Genomic DNA, 17,335 nt, shown 5'->3' with positions numbered 1-17,335 from the left:
TGATACATACTTGAATGATTCAGGCCGCCTATTAAAATAACCCCAAAACCGATAACAGGAGATTTCGGATAGGGATGTACACATGAACTACAGTCAACATACTCTATGGTAACCTGGTTGATAAATTCTTCTGAAATAAATATACTGGGCTTTATCCACTGGAACGTATGAGCTGCCTGTCTGTGGTACTTGCGGAGAAGTAAATGCTAATGATGTATTTGAAGTTTTATGTTTGGAGTGTTGCCATAACTCCAGTATGCATAGACATATGCTGTGTGGCTGGAAGTCTGTGTGTGTGTGTTTGTTATGGGATGATACACATCCCATGATTTTGAATTTGAATGCTAGTGCTCATTTTTCAATGCTGCAGTAACTTTGTATGTGTGTGCCTGCTTGTGCTTGTTACAGGGTACAGACTGAAGCTAGCAGTTGCATATATCCTCCAAAGCAGTGGTTGGAGCAATCATACTCTTGTAACGGGATATGGGCAAGGGCCCTGCTGTGGCAGCTTGGCAGCTTGTGTGTGCCATCCTACTGCCTCTAAAAGTGCACCATTCCCTTTTCCAGCAAAACACCCCCACATGATGATGCTGCCACTCCCATGCTTCACAGTTGGGATGGTGTTCTTCGGATTAAAAGCCCTTTTTTTTATGCTAGCCTTGGAGTAGGGGTTCTTCTTTATAGTGTGGCTGCCTTTCAGGCCATTGAAACGTAGGACTATTAATGGCGGATGTATGGACCTGGATGTACGTGATGCCTGCAATTCTTGGGGTTCAGTTGAACCTTGAGCAAACTGTATCAGGTCAGTAGACCATTGGAAACTGACAAAGCTCAATTATCTAGCAGGGTATTTTAGTGTACGGTTAATAGATTTATGATTCTTCATACTGCTCCAGATTCACCAGATTGAATTAAATGTCTGTGCTGCTTAGTAGCGATAATAAAAACAAGCAAAACAATTTTGAATGTTTTGCAGAATTCATTTGGATTCATCATCTCTGCTACCTTTATTTAAACAGAGATGCACAAACACAGCGCACAGAGCACAGTGGTTAAAAGTCACTGCTGACAACCTTATCTTTATATTAAAATATAACTTTAATAAAAAAACACACTTGTTTAAAAAAACAGCACATTTTCAGCACATAACCTTTGTTAGATTTACAGTTACACTACTTACATAAATTCATTACACTAGATTTATTCCATCCATCAAATCCACTCTTTTACATGTTTCGTGTTTGTGTGGGAGTGTTTTATGCCGTGTCTTGGGTTTTGGAAGTAGTGCTCTGGAAGGCATATGTGATATGACTGTGTGCATGGTCCAAGTAAACGTCACCATATGATGGGATGGTTCCAGAAAAATGCTTCCACTGCATTAGCTCAGACATGCTGACCCGCTGTGGAACGCCGGCACCATCGGCACGGCGACCCAACTGACACGCCCTCCCTGTAACCACGGTTACGTCCTCAACCACACCTGGCAAATGTAACAGAATAAAATATGATTTCTTTAAATTCAATGTGAATGCAAGTCTAAATCAAAATTATTTACATCTTAATGCAATTAATGCACATTACTATTACAACATGCTTGTTTTTCCACACTGAATATACAGTATCATACGCACAACAGTGCTTATCACCACTGCCTCAAATCAGAATGAAAATAAAAGCAGCAACCAAGAAAACCTCAGATTATGATGCATCTAAGCACATCCATTACACAAATGATCCAGGATGTGTGTTTGTGTGTATCACCTGGCATTCTTCCATCCCCTGAGCACTTGCAGCCAAGCAGGTCGTGAGTGAGGCAGTCGGTATTGGGGTCAAAGGTGAAAAGGTCACGCAGCTCCTCGGCTGAGAAGTTGATATGCTCACCCTTTTTGCCGAGGTCCACCACAGCTCCAGAAAGTCCCTGCTTACTCACCTGTCTCTGGTAGATCTTTTCCTCTATGGTACCTGACAGAGAAAAAGTTCACACTGAAAACTAATCTGATTTCCCCTTGCGGTCACAGCTACAATTTTGAAGTAAATCTAATGGTAGATTACAAGGTAACGTCCCATTGTAATATAAAAAGAGAGTTTATAATCTATATATGGCAGTCATAAATGCCTGGTTCCAATTAGATGTGTGTGGCTGCCTGAGAAAACCCTTTAGATTTGACATTTTCCTATAGCTCAGAAAACTGCAAACATTCCTGAACTGACATATTTCAAGGCTTTTGTTAATTTCTCTAAAGCACGTAGCTATTCAACAGCTCGATCAATGTGTGACATTCACTCTGTGAGGAAATCACACTTAACTAGCAAAGTTTTAGACATCTTTAGGCAGATTTCCTTTCATCATATGTGTTAAAGATAGATAGAGATAGCCTAAGCATGACTTTTTGACAGAATTCAGCGCAGCACCATCTGACTGGTTTTCCCAGACCACCTAATATACCACAAAGTTGCAAACTGACTAAAAGCCAACAGAAAAATGTACTGTTAAGGGATCCATTTTTCTGTGAAAACAGTGTTAAAGTAGTGAATAGAGATGGAGTGGTAATAATAATGCTGCAGTAGTGTAGTGTACAGTAGGTAATGGGGTGATAGTGGTGATACAGTGATGGGGTGTGGCCGTTAGCACAGTGTTGTTGGCCTAGTGCTATTATTGTCCAACCTGTTGTTAGAAATCTGTAGATGTGAACTGTTTTCTTCTGCCCATCTCTCCATACTCGGGCCATGGCCTAGAGCATTAATACAAACATAGTAAAAATACATTACTCAAGCAATACTCAATAAATAATACATTATTACACAATTAATGTTTACAAACATCTTTAACTGATGGCAAACCTGACCATGCTGATGAGACTAAAATATACTGAAAGTTGCATAATTTTGTACAATAGCAGGGAAAATACACACTTGTCTGTGTAAGCATTACTGGGCTATTGCATTGTTGCTATTTTTGTTGTCAAGCTGTGCAATGATTGGTGCGTGAGGAAACCATGGACGTAAGGTCTCAAAGTAGCAAAACGAGTGCAAATCAGAGATGTGGACTACATTAGAAACCCTTCTCCTGTTCACCATTACTGTATTAGAAGGCAGTTATAAACTAATAAATCAGGCAATTATAATATTTATCCAACCAGTTAGTCTAGTGTGGTTATTTAGTCCATTTTGTTATACATAAATGATTATTATACATAAATGATTATTAAACATTTCAAAATTTTAGTGTTTTCAGTCATTTCTGTCATTGTTAGTTTTTAGGTGCCATGTGGGATTTTAAGGAAATTGCCATTTGTGTTCATATTACAACCCAAAATATTAACAACCCATAACCATAACTTTACATAATTTATAAGAATTAATAATTTCATAAATAATAATAAAAATTATAATAAACATACTATTTTACTAATTACATCATTATCAAACTATGTATACATTAAAATACATTAACACTACATCCTCAAAATATTATTTTCTGCTATCATCACAAGGATTACAGAAACGCATTTTCTCAACTCAGCACCATCTAGTGGCTGATGTCTGTGCTTCATAAAGAGCAGGAGAAGCGCAGTTGATAATTCCTGATTTGAACAAGTGCTAGCAGTAAGAAATAAAAATAGAGAAGGTCAGACAAAGTGTCACATACTTGTAAAGGCAATAATTTATGCAGAAGCACATGACGCAGCACTATGTTCTTGTGGTGTGGTTAAAACATAACAGTGTGTGGTGCAACATGTTAATTTCCTTTGCATGTCTATTCTACTTGGACAAACCTGTATGTCATTAGCTGGGTTCCAGTCTATATCATACAAAACCAGATGGGAGGCACCAACAAGATTAAGCCCCACTCCTCCAGCCTTTGAACTGAGAAGAAACAGGAAGTGGGAGGAGTCCGGACGGTTAAAGGAGTCTACAATTCGCTGTCGCTGGGCAACGGGTGTCTGTCCATCAAGCCGACACCAGGTGTAACCAAGGTGAGCACAGAGGTCTTGCAGCAGATCAAGAGTCTGTGTATAATTAGACACCAGCACAACCCTGCAAACAAGCGAAGGTCAAGAACAAATGGAAAGAGCATTCAATCAGATCTTGCCCTTAAGTCAAAACAGACATTTAAATACAGTGTGATGCATAAGTATTCACCCCCTATTGAAGTTTTTGTAGTCTTACAACATGGAACTAAAATGGACACAATTTGGTTTGGGAAGTGGGGATCAGTATAGTTTGGAATATTATTTACAAGAAAAAATTATCATAAGTATTCAGCCCTGTTGCTTTGAAACCCCTAAATTCGTTCTAGTGCAACCAGTTGTCATGCGAAGTCAGAAAATTTGTTGATTGGAGTCAACTTGCGTGCAAATAAAGTGTCATGCAATCATACACGGAAGGCAAAGAAGCTTGTTAGAGAACATACCTAAACAAAAAGAATCATAAAGACTAAAGTTCAAGAAAAGACTCAATCAAGGTAGAATAGAGCAGAACTCTGCTCTGGAGGTGACCATCCACCAGTGATTGGTTAAGGAGATTAGTCATAGAAGCAACCAAGAAGTCAAGCGGTCTATCCAATCTAACTGAGCTTGACCAATTTTGCTGAGAAAAATGGGCAGAAATATCAGGAACTAGATATGCAAAAGCTTACAGAAAGGCTTGCAGCTGTAATTGCAGCCAAAGTTGGTTCTACCAAATACTGACTGCTTTTACAGGTTTGTGTCATAACGAAAAATAAAATATTTTGTTCTTTCATAAGTTAGACTTTTTCAAATGGTAAAAACTGCTATTGAATTGACATCTCAATTTCAGTTTGTAAAACTATATAATGTGGAAAGGTTCAAGAGGGGTGAATAATTATGCAAGGCACTGTACTGTAATATGAAGCAAAATGTACTAATACATGACCAAGTGCAAGGATGTGTATGACTGTACTTGTCTTTGCAGTTGACATGCTTTATAGCAGCCAAAAGGTCTGCAAGCACCAGCAATTTCCCAGAGTCTCCTGTACAAAAACTTCCAGTGGCGTAGTTCTCAGGAAAAATGTCTACACCGAGGCTGTCATATAAATCATCAGTCGTCTTCTCCTGAAATGCAGGCCAAAACAGCAAAAGTAAAAAAAAAATAATAATACCATGCCAAATAAAGCTCTCTATATACAACACATGTTCAAAGATGGTGCTCCAAATCAGTGTTCCAAATAATTTCCCTCTTACCTCAAATTATTCAGTTATTCAGCCATTTTTAGTTTCCTACTTTAAATTTTGCACTGTCACTGTGAGACTAATGCTGCTAACAACCATGGGATGCCTAAAGCTACCAACTCAGAATTGCGGAAACTGCATACCTAAAGTAACACCCATGCCTCAACGAGTTGACGACAAGTTGGTAGTTAATCCCAAATAGATATGTGTATGTGGTTTCTGATATTGTATAAGTTACTATTAACCATGTTAAACAAACAAAAGTTCACTGCATAGCTAAAAATGTAACAATGGACCCCCTTGCGATAAACCAGAAAAGCATTCGGTAGCATTCATAACACTTTCCCCTGTCAATCACGGGAACATTAGCGAATTGTGGGTGTCTGTAAGCTCATGTATGTGGACGAGGACAGATAGAGCATTACACTAAGTGTGTTACACTGCCCTGTGACTAAAAAGATGCAGTTAGCTGGCTTCACGTGTCTTGGAAGAGGCATGTGCTAGCCTTCATCCTCCCCGGTTGGCAGCTGTGATAGGGTAGAGCTGGCAGGTGATAGGGGAGAGCTGGCAGGTGATAGGGTAGAGCTGGCAGGTGAACAAAATGGCAGGGGGCACCATCTTGAACCTTAATCACTTTACTTCTCAGCAAATAGTTTGGTATAACTATGCTGAACTGATAACTATACTTCACACAATGCTAAACTGGTAACTCCCCTTCCTCTTAAGCGACATTAATCTCATAGCACCAGCACAAAACCTGAAAAAGCAAAACAGACACCAAAAACGTGTTGGCTGATCGAACACATTTGAGGTAAGTGAAAAAAGTAAATTGAATTTTTGCCAAATTATTCCTTTAATATATTTCAGTAATCCCTAGTAATAAAGTGCTACGAGTTCACAATGATTTTAAGAACTGGAATTGTTTTGGAGCTGCCTGGCACTTCTGGGATTTGAACACACAATCTTACAATCACAGAGAGGAAAACCTTAAAAACTGAGGTACCACTGCCTGTAATCACATACATTCTGTTGTGACAAGTATCGTTTTTCTCTATTTCTTTCATTCTGTAAGGGTGAAAGTCACTCATGTCACTAGTCACTCATGACAGAAATGAATGTGCATCTACAAGGAACACAAGCAGTTGCCTGTGCATCATCACGAACCTTTATCGTGTTGTAAAGGAGCCCAGGGTGGTTGCACAGTTTCTTCAGAGCATTAATACAGGCAAGGTGAGGGCTGTGTGTGAACGTGTGTGTACCGGCTGCAGTGAAACAAGCCCTGACCAGTCGGCTAGAGAGCAGCTCACTATACAGCTGCACCTGCAGCTCTGTGGGACGGCAGAACACCGTCCATTCCAGACGCCCAGGTAAGAAACGGTTGATGATCTCCTGAGTCCGTCGTAGTGTGAATGCACCGGTCAGCCGAGCAAGTTCTGCTGCTCGCTCTTCACCTATGCACCTCTCCTCCTAAAGCACATCAAAGCTCCTCAGATCTCACATGCATACTGTACTTGCTCACAATTATCAAATTAACATACACACATACAAACACATACAAACTAAATACACGCATGGATTTATTTTATTTTGATGTGTGTGCTACCTCAGTGCAGGTGGGCTGGCGGGATTTGAGGATTGGTTCTTCATAAATCTTTCTGTAGGCTGCTGAAGTTCCCAAAATGCCTGGATTCACAAACTCAATAATGGAGTAGAACTCTTGGAGATCATTCTGAACAGGGGTGCCTGGTGATGATTTTAAACACACACTGAAATTATAGTATTATTTCCTTATTTTAATCTACGATTGAGTCTGTCTCAGTTACAAAATTTCAGACCATGACCAATGTTCTGTTTATCTACAGGGACACAGTGCAGTTAGTTACATTAGTCCTAATGGTACTTTGCTATGAAGATAACTATGCAATAATTATGCAACATAAAGGCTTCAGTAGCAAAGAAAGAATACTATTACATACTGTTAAGTGAATATACTGAATATGGTGCCACAAAATTACATAATCAAAAGCACTAACCAAACAGGGAAAGTGGAGCACAATAATTCTGGCAATAAAGTCATATTTATTCATTCATTCATCTTCAATAATGGCTTTATCCTGATCAGGCTTGCACTGGATCCAGAGTGTATCCCAGCAAGACTGAAGGTGTGGCAAGTATACACCGTGGATGGGACAGCAGTCCATCCCAAGGCACCATGTACACATACACATTCATACCTAGGGAAATTTAGGCTAATGGGAATGTTTTTTGAAGAAGGGAGGAAACTGGAGAACCCAGGGGAACCCCACATGGACATGAGGAGAACATACTCAGAGAAACTCCACAAAGACAGTAACTTGAGCTCAAGACTAAACCAGTGACTCTGGAGTGTGAGACGGCTGTGCTACACAATGGGCCACCGTGCTGCCCATGTCATAATTTTTTTTATTTTTTTATTGCTCATTATCTGTCTTAATTACGTCTTCTGTTCATTGGCATACCATGTTTTCTAATTCAGTCAAGTGCATTTTTGTGTGTTTTTTTTTTTGCATTTCTAGCTAAATACGAACTCCACAGAAAACAGGAGTGTGAGAAAGTAAAGAGAGTTTGTGGGTGTGCATGACTGACCTGTAAGTATTACCCGTCGTTCGCAGGCCAGGGCGGTGAGAGCACCGGCTGTCTTGATATTGCTGTTTTTAAGCCGATGGCCCTCATCACAGATCACCAGACCAAACTCCAGCTTCTTTAAGGCGTCTACCGAGCGCAGTAGCATCTCATAACTGATCACCATCACAGGAGACCGGGGACAGGATACAAAGTCCTCCACACGGTTGTCCTGTGAAAAAAAACACGCACATGCACATGAGGTACATCCCCTGGCTTGTGAATTACTGTAGCTAAATAAGCTCCCAGTCCAGAATAGACATAAACACACTTTTGACTGTGAAGCACATGAGAACAAACACACGCATTAAGACAAACCTGGTCAACAGTGTAAACGCTGATCCTCTCTCTGCCAAGCCATTTGTTGAATTCAACAGCCCAGTTTTTCACCAGGCTACCGGGGCAAACCACCAACGCTCTCTTCAGTACAGGCCGCCCACCATAAGGCCCCTGCCTCAGTAGAGTCCACAACACACACACACATTGCAGTGTCTTCCCCAAACCCATCTCATCTGCTAAAATGGCTCCACAGCGGCCAGCCAACCTGCAACATACAACACGTATACACTGACCTTTTTCAGTACTACACATAAAATACACTCACCATCCAATTTATTAGGAACAGCTGTATACCTGCACATTAATCCAATTCTCTAATCAGTTCTCTCAATCATGCACTTACAAATCAAGGGCTTTCCTTAGAATTTAATGATAAAATTAGCAAAATACACAGATGAGCCAAAACATTATGACCACCTGTCTAATATGCTGTCAGTCCTCCTCATGCTGCCAAAACAACCCTGACCTGCCAAGGCATGGATTCTACACAACCTCTGAAGGTGCCCTGTGATATCACACACCAAGACGTTCAGAGATCCGTTAAGTCCTGTAAGTTGCAAGGTGAACTCTTGAACTCTTCATTATTTTCCTCACACCATTTGCAAACAATGTGTGCAGTGTGGAGGTGTGCATTATCCTGCTGAAAGAGGCCACTGCCATCATGGAATAGCGTTGCCATGAAGGGGTGTACCTGGTCCGCAACAATGTTTAGGTAGGTGGCACGTGTCAAATTAACATCCACATGAAAGTCTGGACACAGTGTTTCCCAGGAGAACATTGAGCATCACACTCCCACCACTGACTTGTCCTCTTTCCACAGTGCATCCTAGTGCCATCTCTTCCCCAGGTAAATGGCGCAAACGTACGCGGCCATCCATGTGTTGTAAAAAGAAAACAGGACTCATCAGTCCAGGCAACCTTTCATTAGTATAAGGTCCAGATCCGGGGTAAGCATGGGCACTCGGACTGGTCTGCGGCTATACAGCCCCATAGGCTGCAGGACATGATGCACTGTGTGTTATAACACATTCCTACCATAAACATCATGAGAGATAGCCTTGTCCCAGTTCGTGGTTTGTCCCTCCTTGGATAATTGTTGGTAGGCACTTGCCACTGCTGATCAGGAGCACCCTACAAGCCTTGCTGTTTGCAGATGCTCTGACCCTTTGCCAAAGATGCTCAGGTCTTCATACCTGCTCAGTTCTCCTGTATCCAATACATGCTATGAAAACTGACTGTTTACTGTCTAATAAATTCCCGACCTTTCAGATGGGCTTTCATGTTTTGGCTCATCTCTGTATATCAGTGCTTTCAGACAAATCAAAATTAGTGATACCCTTTCATCAGGAACTGTCACTCTTTTATCTCCATTGGAGATGTTTGTAGCATCACAGTTCCAAACCTTTACAGATAATCTTAGTGTCTTTCAGTCTTCTATCCTCTACCACTTCCCTGCCACTGACTCCACGTAGGGGTGGACAAATCAGTAGCTTGGGCACCTAGGACAAGCAGATTCTGTTTCCAGGCTAAACCCTGCCACCAAACTGTTATTATGGAAAAGCTCTATAAAGTGTGTTTTTCATTAACAGTGTGGAAAAAAGAGAGAAAGACTCCTACCTCATTCCCACGAGGCATTCATACAGGAAGACCACACCTTCCCTCTGATGAGGTCGCAGATGATTTGTTAGGTGAGGGTCCACCACCACGTCCACTAATGGGAGTCCATTTTTATTACAAAGCCACTGGTGATTGGCTGGGGGTCGAGGCATCACAAGGGCTCCTAATTCCAAAAGTCAGTTATTATTAATAATGTAATTTTAAATGTTGAAAATCAGCATTGTAAACTGCTAAGTGTAGTGATCATTTTTAATATTTCTACTTTTTTGGCCTTTTTGGAGACATTGGCCTTTTACAGTTCAAAGTTTTGATACCTGAATATTAAGTGAAAATACTGCATTGGATTTTAAACACAGGGTAGTTAAAAAAAAAGAAACTAAACAACTAAACTAAACAAATTGACAAACTGTATGGCAAGCTAGTATTAATGCATCATAAATTAGAAGAGCCTATCAGGTTCTGAGTGCTGAGCAAACTTGTTACAACTGAGTAGGAAGCTCAGGTTACCAAAATTAAAAGGTTGTAGGAATGGGTGGGTTTAGTTTATTTTACAAAAATTGACGTTATGATATGCTCCTTTCCCTCAAGACAGCTTAGTTTCCTTCTGCATCTCACTTTTCAGGCATTTGATTAGACACCAAAGTTTGAAATGTCAGTTTCACTTACTTCTTCTGGTGTGTAACATTAGCTAAGGTACTATGGTGAAAGAATTCACTTCCACAGAGCCTCATCTCTCTCCTCCATCAAATGAAAGCCCAAAACCCATCTTTTGTCTCAATGCTATCAGTCTTTCATTGGTAACTAAGCAGTTCCTCTATCCAGCTGCTCTTATCTCTATTTTGTATATAGCATCTTGTTATATAAGGTGTTTGTATAATATTTGCCATCTCCTACTTGTTCACTGATGTCAGATTCCGTAAACCAACCTTGAGTTTGAGAAAGGCCCAATATAAATTAAACAACTACTGCTACTACTTCTTCATGCATTCATTCACTTTCAGTAACCACTTTATCCTGGTCAGGGTCACTTTTATTATTTATAAATAAATACAGTGAGAGCTGATAAGCAGTTTACAATTTCTGTGATATCTCCAGACACACTTCTGTTACACACACACCTTCTCTCATTACTTGTGCTTGATTAGCACCTTAAGTATAAAAAAACAAATAAAACAAATAAAAAATAAAAATAATGAAAAAAAGATTATATATTTTTTATTAATTACAGAATGATGTAATGTATTCATTTATAGTTACATTTAATATCGCAAAATGTCCACCAAAAAAAAGTTAGTTCCTGCTATTGCTCAAGTCTTTTTTTCTTTCTCTTGAAGTTAATAAGACAAAAAATGCAGCTTGTAATGTTATCGAGGAATTCCAAAGCCCTCCATCCTGAAGACTTTCCTCATCCTGGTAAAGAGGTAAAGTTTAACCTCTGACTGTTCCAAAGTGCTGACCCTGGAGACTCCTTCCAAAAATACTACAGAAAGTCCTCCTCACATAAAGTTTCAATATATCAATGATTACACCCATTTTTATGCATTGATGTGGAGCATGTCTTACAAAACCCTGTGTAAATTGTTACTATAGAAATAAGAAACTATATTAGAACTAGCACATTAATATAAACCCTGCAGCCAGCCTTGCAACCTAAGCTGAAGATTGGAAAAACATCACCTACTCTTTTTGTCTGGTATGAGTAATTAGTGGAGTTCAAACTTCACATTCATAGATGTGACGTCATTATCCTAAGCATCATGGCTGAACTGAAGCACAACACAGCACCACGCATAGTTCTGGACAAACCTGATGCTTTACTTCTTCTTGGAGATTCTGACTCACTGTCTGATGTTGTGTATGGTCCCACACAGATGCCCTGTCCAGTTTCACTGAGTCTGTGCCCACTGTAGCCTCACATTCCTGCTCTTGGCGCACAGGAGTAGCACCCGATGTGGTCTTCTGCTGTTGTAGCCCATCCGCCTCAAGGTTCGATGTCTTGTGCTTTCTGAGATGCTTTTCTGCTCACCACGGTTGTAAAGAGTGCTTATTTAAGTTACTGTATCCTTTCTGTCAGCTTGAACCAGTCTGAACTCTCTCAACATTTTTCTGCCTGCAAAACTGCCACTCACTGGATGTGTTTGTACCACTCTGTGCACTCTACATTCTGGAAACTCTAGAGACTGCTGTTTGTGAAAGTCCCAGGAAGTCAGCAGTTTCTGAAATACTCAAACCAGCTTGTCTGTCACCAGCAACCATGCCACTGTCAAAGTCACTGAGATCACATTTTTCCTCTATTCTGATGTGAACATTAACTGTATGTGCATGATTTTATGCATTGTGTTGCTAACACATGATGTCACATGGCTGAATGGATAATCGCATGAATGCACACCAGCTCACTGGCCAGTGAGTGTAATTAAATTGTTTAACTATGAGTTTTGGGCACTCAAAATTGAGAAAACATTTAATATGTCAACATTACATTTAATATGTAAATAGATTGATTTGCTTTTATTTGGTTTGTCAGCTGCTGGACCTTTAGTAGAGGAATAGTACTAGTGTTATTTCTGTCACTTGTGAGTTTCATGTACAAGCCCAGTTACGTACCTGGGCTGTTAGGGTCATGTCTGGGCTTGCAGACTGGCCCCTCAGGTTCAGACGCTCTCATAGTTGCATCCTTCAGCGTTGGTCTGGCAAAAGGTTTGGCCAGCTGAGGTCTCTGTTGTCTCACTGGTGCTTTAGCAGTCGTCTCTAGAGGAAGCTCCACAATGGCATCTTGAAAACAACGTCCCTTAGCGTAGTCTTCATCTGAGACGACCCCCATGACCTCGATCTGCTTCCCTCCTACCATTAAAGTCTGGCCCTCACACAGACTCTCCAGCTCAGATGCTTTGTAACCAGACCCTTAAATACACATTCACACAAATTACGTTGCAGCTCTAAAACTGCTCATGAGAAAAGTAAATGTATAACTAAATGTATGCACGCTTAACTGACTCATGCTGGTAGCTTAATATATTACACAGAAAAGCTCAGCACAGCCTCAGAAACATGCCAGATTATCTCTGCGACTGTAACATTGTAAAGCAACATTGGGTGTGAAAAAGGACACTATGTAAATAAAAGTAAACTCTCAAAACCAAGCTGGTAGGTGGATCGGCTATATCAAGTTGCCCATAGGTGTGTGTGTGTGAGAATGGTGCTGTGTGACGGACTGGGAATTCATCCAGGGTGTTATTTCTGCCTCACGCCCACTGTTCTTGGGATAGGCTCCGGATCCAATGTGACCCTGACCAGAATAAAGCGTTACTGAAGATGAATGAATGAATCATTTGTCATGCCCTGTATAGCTACATGACTCCGTCTTGCATTACAGAGTCTGAGCAACCCACAACAAGATGAAGCATAAGAAAAAGATTTTTAAACTCCCACAATAGATTAACCACCCAATATTGGTGCAAGAACAGAAGCTAGTCGTCTAAGCAACACACCCACAATCCCGCTAAGACACCATTTGTAAAAACTTGAAGCCTAAATGTGTGCGGTGGTGCGTTCACCTCGTCCAATATCTCTTCCCTCCATGTCTTTGAGGACGACGCTGCGTCCTGTGGCCACGAGCACAGCATCACCTTCCCAGCGCTTGTGCTTCCTGGAGGATGCCTTGCACCACATTACACTGTAGTACCGAGCTACAACACACATGCAAATACTCATTAATGAAAAACTCTGATTCGTTAGCAGCAACTGGAGAATGACAGTAAATGGGTAGCATTTCTAATGGTTATAATTCATTTGAAAAAAATGTTATGCAACTTAGGAAGCGCACACACACACACACACACACACACACACACACACCTGTAGCATTTGCTGGGATAGCTAAGTATTTATTATACATATTAAACTCCCCTCAAATAACCTCAAGTTATTCAAGTTATATGTGACAAAAATTAAGTTTGTCTGTTTTTTAAAGCCAGCAAGTTTTGAATGGGGATCTGAAACATGATCTTCAATAAGCTATAAATGAGTCATTTTGCACAAGATTTACCTGATTTTGTGTGTCCTATTCAATGTGAAGCAGTTCTTGTATATATTCTGAAAGTGTATCAACCAATCAGAAAGCAAGTTTGGAAAATAAAAATAAACATGACTACAAAAACGACTGCTTTATTATTGCAACAAAATACAATCATGTCTGTCTCATATTCACAGATAGTTAAAATATTTACTTCTTCTACAGACAGAAAAAGTAAATCAAATAAAATAGTCATTTGTAAAACTGTACATGCCAGCAGTGTTACCGTCTTTACACTACTTTTTTGTGTGTTTTTTTTACATTAGGGGAAGTCCATGGCGTAGCCGCGCAGCCCTTAGTTTCTCCACTTTGACCTTTGACCTCAAGAGCTCCTCCTCCAACTGTTGCTTTCTTTTTAGCCCCTCTCTTTTCTCATCTAGATATTGTCCAAGCTTCCTGTGATTGGCCAGTAAAAGCTCATGCTCCTCTCGCATCATCTGCAAAGACTCCGCCTCCAGTGCAGGGTTTCTAAACAAAACACCGCCCCTCTCGTACAGGCTGCGTCTGGATGCGGGTGCTGAAGGTGATGGAGGGAGATGCACAGAGGAGGGGCAAGGGGAGAGGGAGGCCGCATAAACGTTCGAGACTAGTTCTTCCTCCTCTTCCTCCTCCTCCACTTCATTCTCGGTCTGTGCAATGGGTTCCTGACTGTGTGGAGCTGTTAATGTAACAGGTGAATCGTGCGGGACTACAATTTGGAGATCAGGTGGAGGTTTGACATCCTCTGACTCCACCCTCACCGCTCTGGCCGCGGGTGTGTAGTCCGGCATGGCAGGAAGAGACGAACTGCTGCCGGGTTGCTCGACTGGAGAGTTCATCTTGTATTGCAACCTAATAGAAAAAATTAAGTCAATACTCATATGTTTACATTACATGTCAACATGAATTTAACGCTATCACAATTTTCAACTTTTTTTTTTTTTTATTTTAGCAGCAATAATAAAGGAAGAAACCTTATGGATATATGGTTAATTACAGTTATGATACGCATACATATATATACATACATACATACACACACACACACCAATCAGCCAAAACATTAAAACCACTGACAGGTGAAGTGAATAACATTGATTATATCGTTACAGTGGCACCTGTCAAGGGGTGAGATATATTAGGCAACAAGTGAGCAGTCAATTCTCGAAGTTGATGTGTTGGAAGCAGGAAAAATGGGCAAGCGTGAGGATCAGAGCGACTTTGACTTGGGACAAATTGTGATAGCTAGACGACTGGGTCAGAGCATCTCTAAAACGGCAGGTCTTGTGGGGTGTTCCCGGTACGCAGTGGTTAGAGTCTACCAAAAGTGGTCCAAGGAAGGACAAACGGTGAACCGGTGACAGGGTCATGGGCGCCCAAGGCTCACTGATGTGCGTGGGGAGCGGAGGCTAGCCTGTCTATTCTGATCTCACAGAAGAGCTACTGTAGCACAAACTGCTGAAAAAGTTAATGCTGGCTATGATAGAAGGGTGTCAGAACACACAGTGCATTGCAGCTTGCTGTGTATGGGGCTGTGTAGCTGCAGACTGGTGAGATTGCCCATGCTGACCCCTGTCCACTGTCGAAAGTGCCTACAATGGGCACATAAGCATCAGAACTGGACCATGGACCATGGCTTGGTCTGATGAATCACGTTTTCTTTTACATCATATGGACAGCCGGATGTGTGTGTGCCGCTCACCTGGGGAAGAGATGGCACCAGGATGCACTAGGGGAAGAAGGCAAGCCGGCAGAGGCAGTGTGATGCTCTGGGCAACATTCTACTGGGAAACCTTGAGTCTTGGCATTCATGTGGATGTTACTTTGACACATAACACCTACCTGAACATTGCTGCAGACCAAGTACACCCCTTCATGGCAATAATATTCCCTAATGGCAGTGGTCTCTTTCAGCAGGATAATGCGCCCTGCCACACTGCAAAAATTGTTCAGGCATGGTTTGAGGAACATGACAAAGAGTTCAAGGTGTCGACTTGGCCTCCAAATTCCCCAGATCTCAATCTGTTTGAGTATCTGTGGGATGAGCTGGACAAACAAGTCAGATCCACGGAGTCTCCACCTCTCAACTTACAGGACTTAAAGGATCTGCTGCTAATGTCTTGGTGCCAGATACCACAGCACACCTTCAGAGGTCTTGTGGAGTCCATGCCTCAATGGGTCAGAGCTGTTTTGGAGGCACAATAGAGACCTACACTATATTAAGCAGGTGGTTTTAATGTTATGGCTGATCTGTGTCTATTTATAAAAGTGATTTCACAGTTTTATTTTAATCTTAAAGGAAAAACCCACCCTGAAGGATAAACATATTAATCTTTATAAATAACATGCAAAATCTCAATTTTCTAGTTTATAACTTCTTTCATCAAAATCTTGGTCTATTTTCACTTTGGATAACACTGTCCTACAATACACACAATACTGTTTGACTACCTGCTCACCTACGTTAGTGGTGCCAGTGGGATTTAGCCCTTGCTTCATCTCTACCTAAACAGAGCAATGCAGCAGGACTTTACTCCTTTAGTCTGTCCAGCTCTGTACACTCTGCTCAAACACATCAGTTCCAAAGCTTCAACTGTCATGCTAACACCTCCATGCACACCACTGCGCTTGTCATCTCATAGATCACTGACTAGCCAATCCGAGTCTCTGCTAAAACTCAGTGCAACTGCGTCGTAGAGCAGCACTGCATTCTGGAACTTTGAGTCCAACGTTTGCTGTCTCCACTAAATGTCGCAGGAACGAAGTGAGAAAAGAAGCTTTTGCACTTTTGTTTTTAGGAGCAAAACTTGAACTTTACCCCTTATGTTTGAGATAACTGACATTTTTTCTACTCTTTAAAGGTACTGTAACTGTGCTAGTAATGTGACTTCAACATGGCACACAGGAACTTCTCAAAAGAATTACATACATACAGCACTAACCAACATTATCACCAGAACCAATAAGCGCAACGCACATATTTTGGTTTCTAAATGAGTGTTTAAGGGTGGAGTTTTCCTTTAATAACTTTATATATATGGCCCTTCATGTCTCAAGCATGTAAAATCAGATATTTAACTCATATAAGCTATCTGCTGTAATCACCCAGGTTTCCTCTTCTCACCCCCCACCGTAATCACTTCATTAATAGTCCTAAAGAGCAATGTCTAGCAGTCTGGAGTAAAGAAAGGAGAATATGGGGCTCTATAAACCCAAACACAGGTGGACCAAGGTAAAGGAAACAGATTGGTTATAAACACAAAAGGGGCAGATGGGACCACGATTATCGAACAGAACTACAGAGAAGAGTTAGGAATGGTGAACCTCATAATAATTAAATTGTGATAATATTCCATTATGTAAGTCTTAAAACAGCCTGAAAAATTACAAAGCATACTAGATAAGTAATCATAAATTGTAATTTACCTTATAAAGAGAGAAAAGTATGACAGATGTACTACGCTTTTCACAG

General features: G+C 40.9%; 2 protein-coding genes across 3 annotated transcripts in view; both read right to left on the bottom strand.

The window, feature by feature from the left end:
* Positions 1-739: 739 nt before the first annotated feature.
* Positions 740-17,335, bottom strand: part of rad54b (RAD54 homolog B) — a 22,738-nt gene continuing 6,142 nt past the window's right edge. The window contains exons 4-15 of one of the 2 annotated variants that reach the window (XM_026924866.3): positions 13,367-13,498; positions 12,417-12,713; positions 9,810-9,972; positions 8,172-8,397; positions 7,818-8,025; positions 6,796-6,935; positions 6,357-6,659; positions 4,924-5,075; positions 3,777-4,038; positions 2,666-2,732; positions 1,762-1,962; positions 740-1,480 (exon numbers count right to left, since the gene is read on the bottom strand). In XM_026924866.3, the coding sequence (XP_026780667.3) occupies positions 1,257-1,480; positions 1,762-1,962; positions 2,666-2,732; positions 3,777-4,038; positions 4,924-5,075; positions 6,357-6,659; positions 6,796-6,935; positions 7,818-8,025; positions 8,172-8,397; positions 9,810-9,972; positions 12,417-12,713; positions 13,367-13,498 (2,375 nt within the window). In that variant the 3' untranslated portion in view covers positions 740-1,256. The remainder of the gene's footprint in view (positions 1,481-1,761; positions 1,963-2,665; positions 2,733-3,776; positions 4,039-4,923; positions 5,076-6,356; positions 6,660-6,795; positions 6,936-7,817; positions 8,026-8,171; positions 8,398-9,809; positions 9,973-12,416; positions 12,714-13,366; positions 13,499-17,335) is intronic. The other variant, XM_034298213.2, reaches the window with a different exon arrangement.
* LOC113533047 (fibrinogen silencer-binding protein) overlaps positions 13,692-17,335 on the bottom strand; it is a 5,768-nt gene continuing 2,124 nt past the window's right edge. The window contains exon 2 of the mRNA XM_026924869.3: positions 13,692-14,715. Coding sequence (XP_026780670.2) covers positions 14,142-14,715 — 574 coding nt within the window. The 3' untranslated portion in view covers positions 13,692-14,141. The remainder of the gene's footprint in view (positions 14,716-17,335) is intronic.

This window comes from Pangasianodon hypophthalmus, chromosome 22 (assembly GCF_027358585.1).
Source record: "Pangasianodon hypophthalmus isolate fPanHyp1 chromosome 22, fPanHyp1.pri, whole genome shotgun sequence".
Taxonomy (NCBI): domain Eukaryota; kingdom Metazoa; phylum Chordata; class Actinopteri; order Siluriformes; family Pangasiidae; genus Pangasianodon; species Pangasianodon hypophthalmus.
This window is presented reverse-complemented; position numbering and strand designations above follow the sequence as displayed.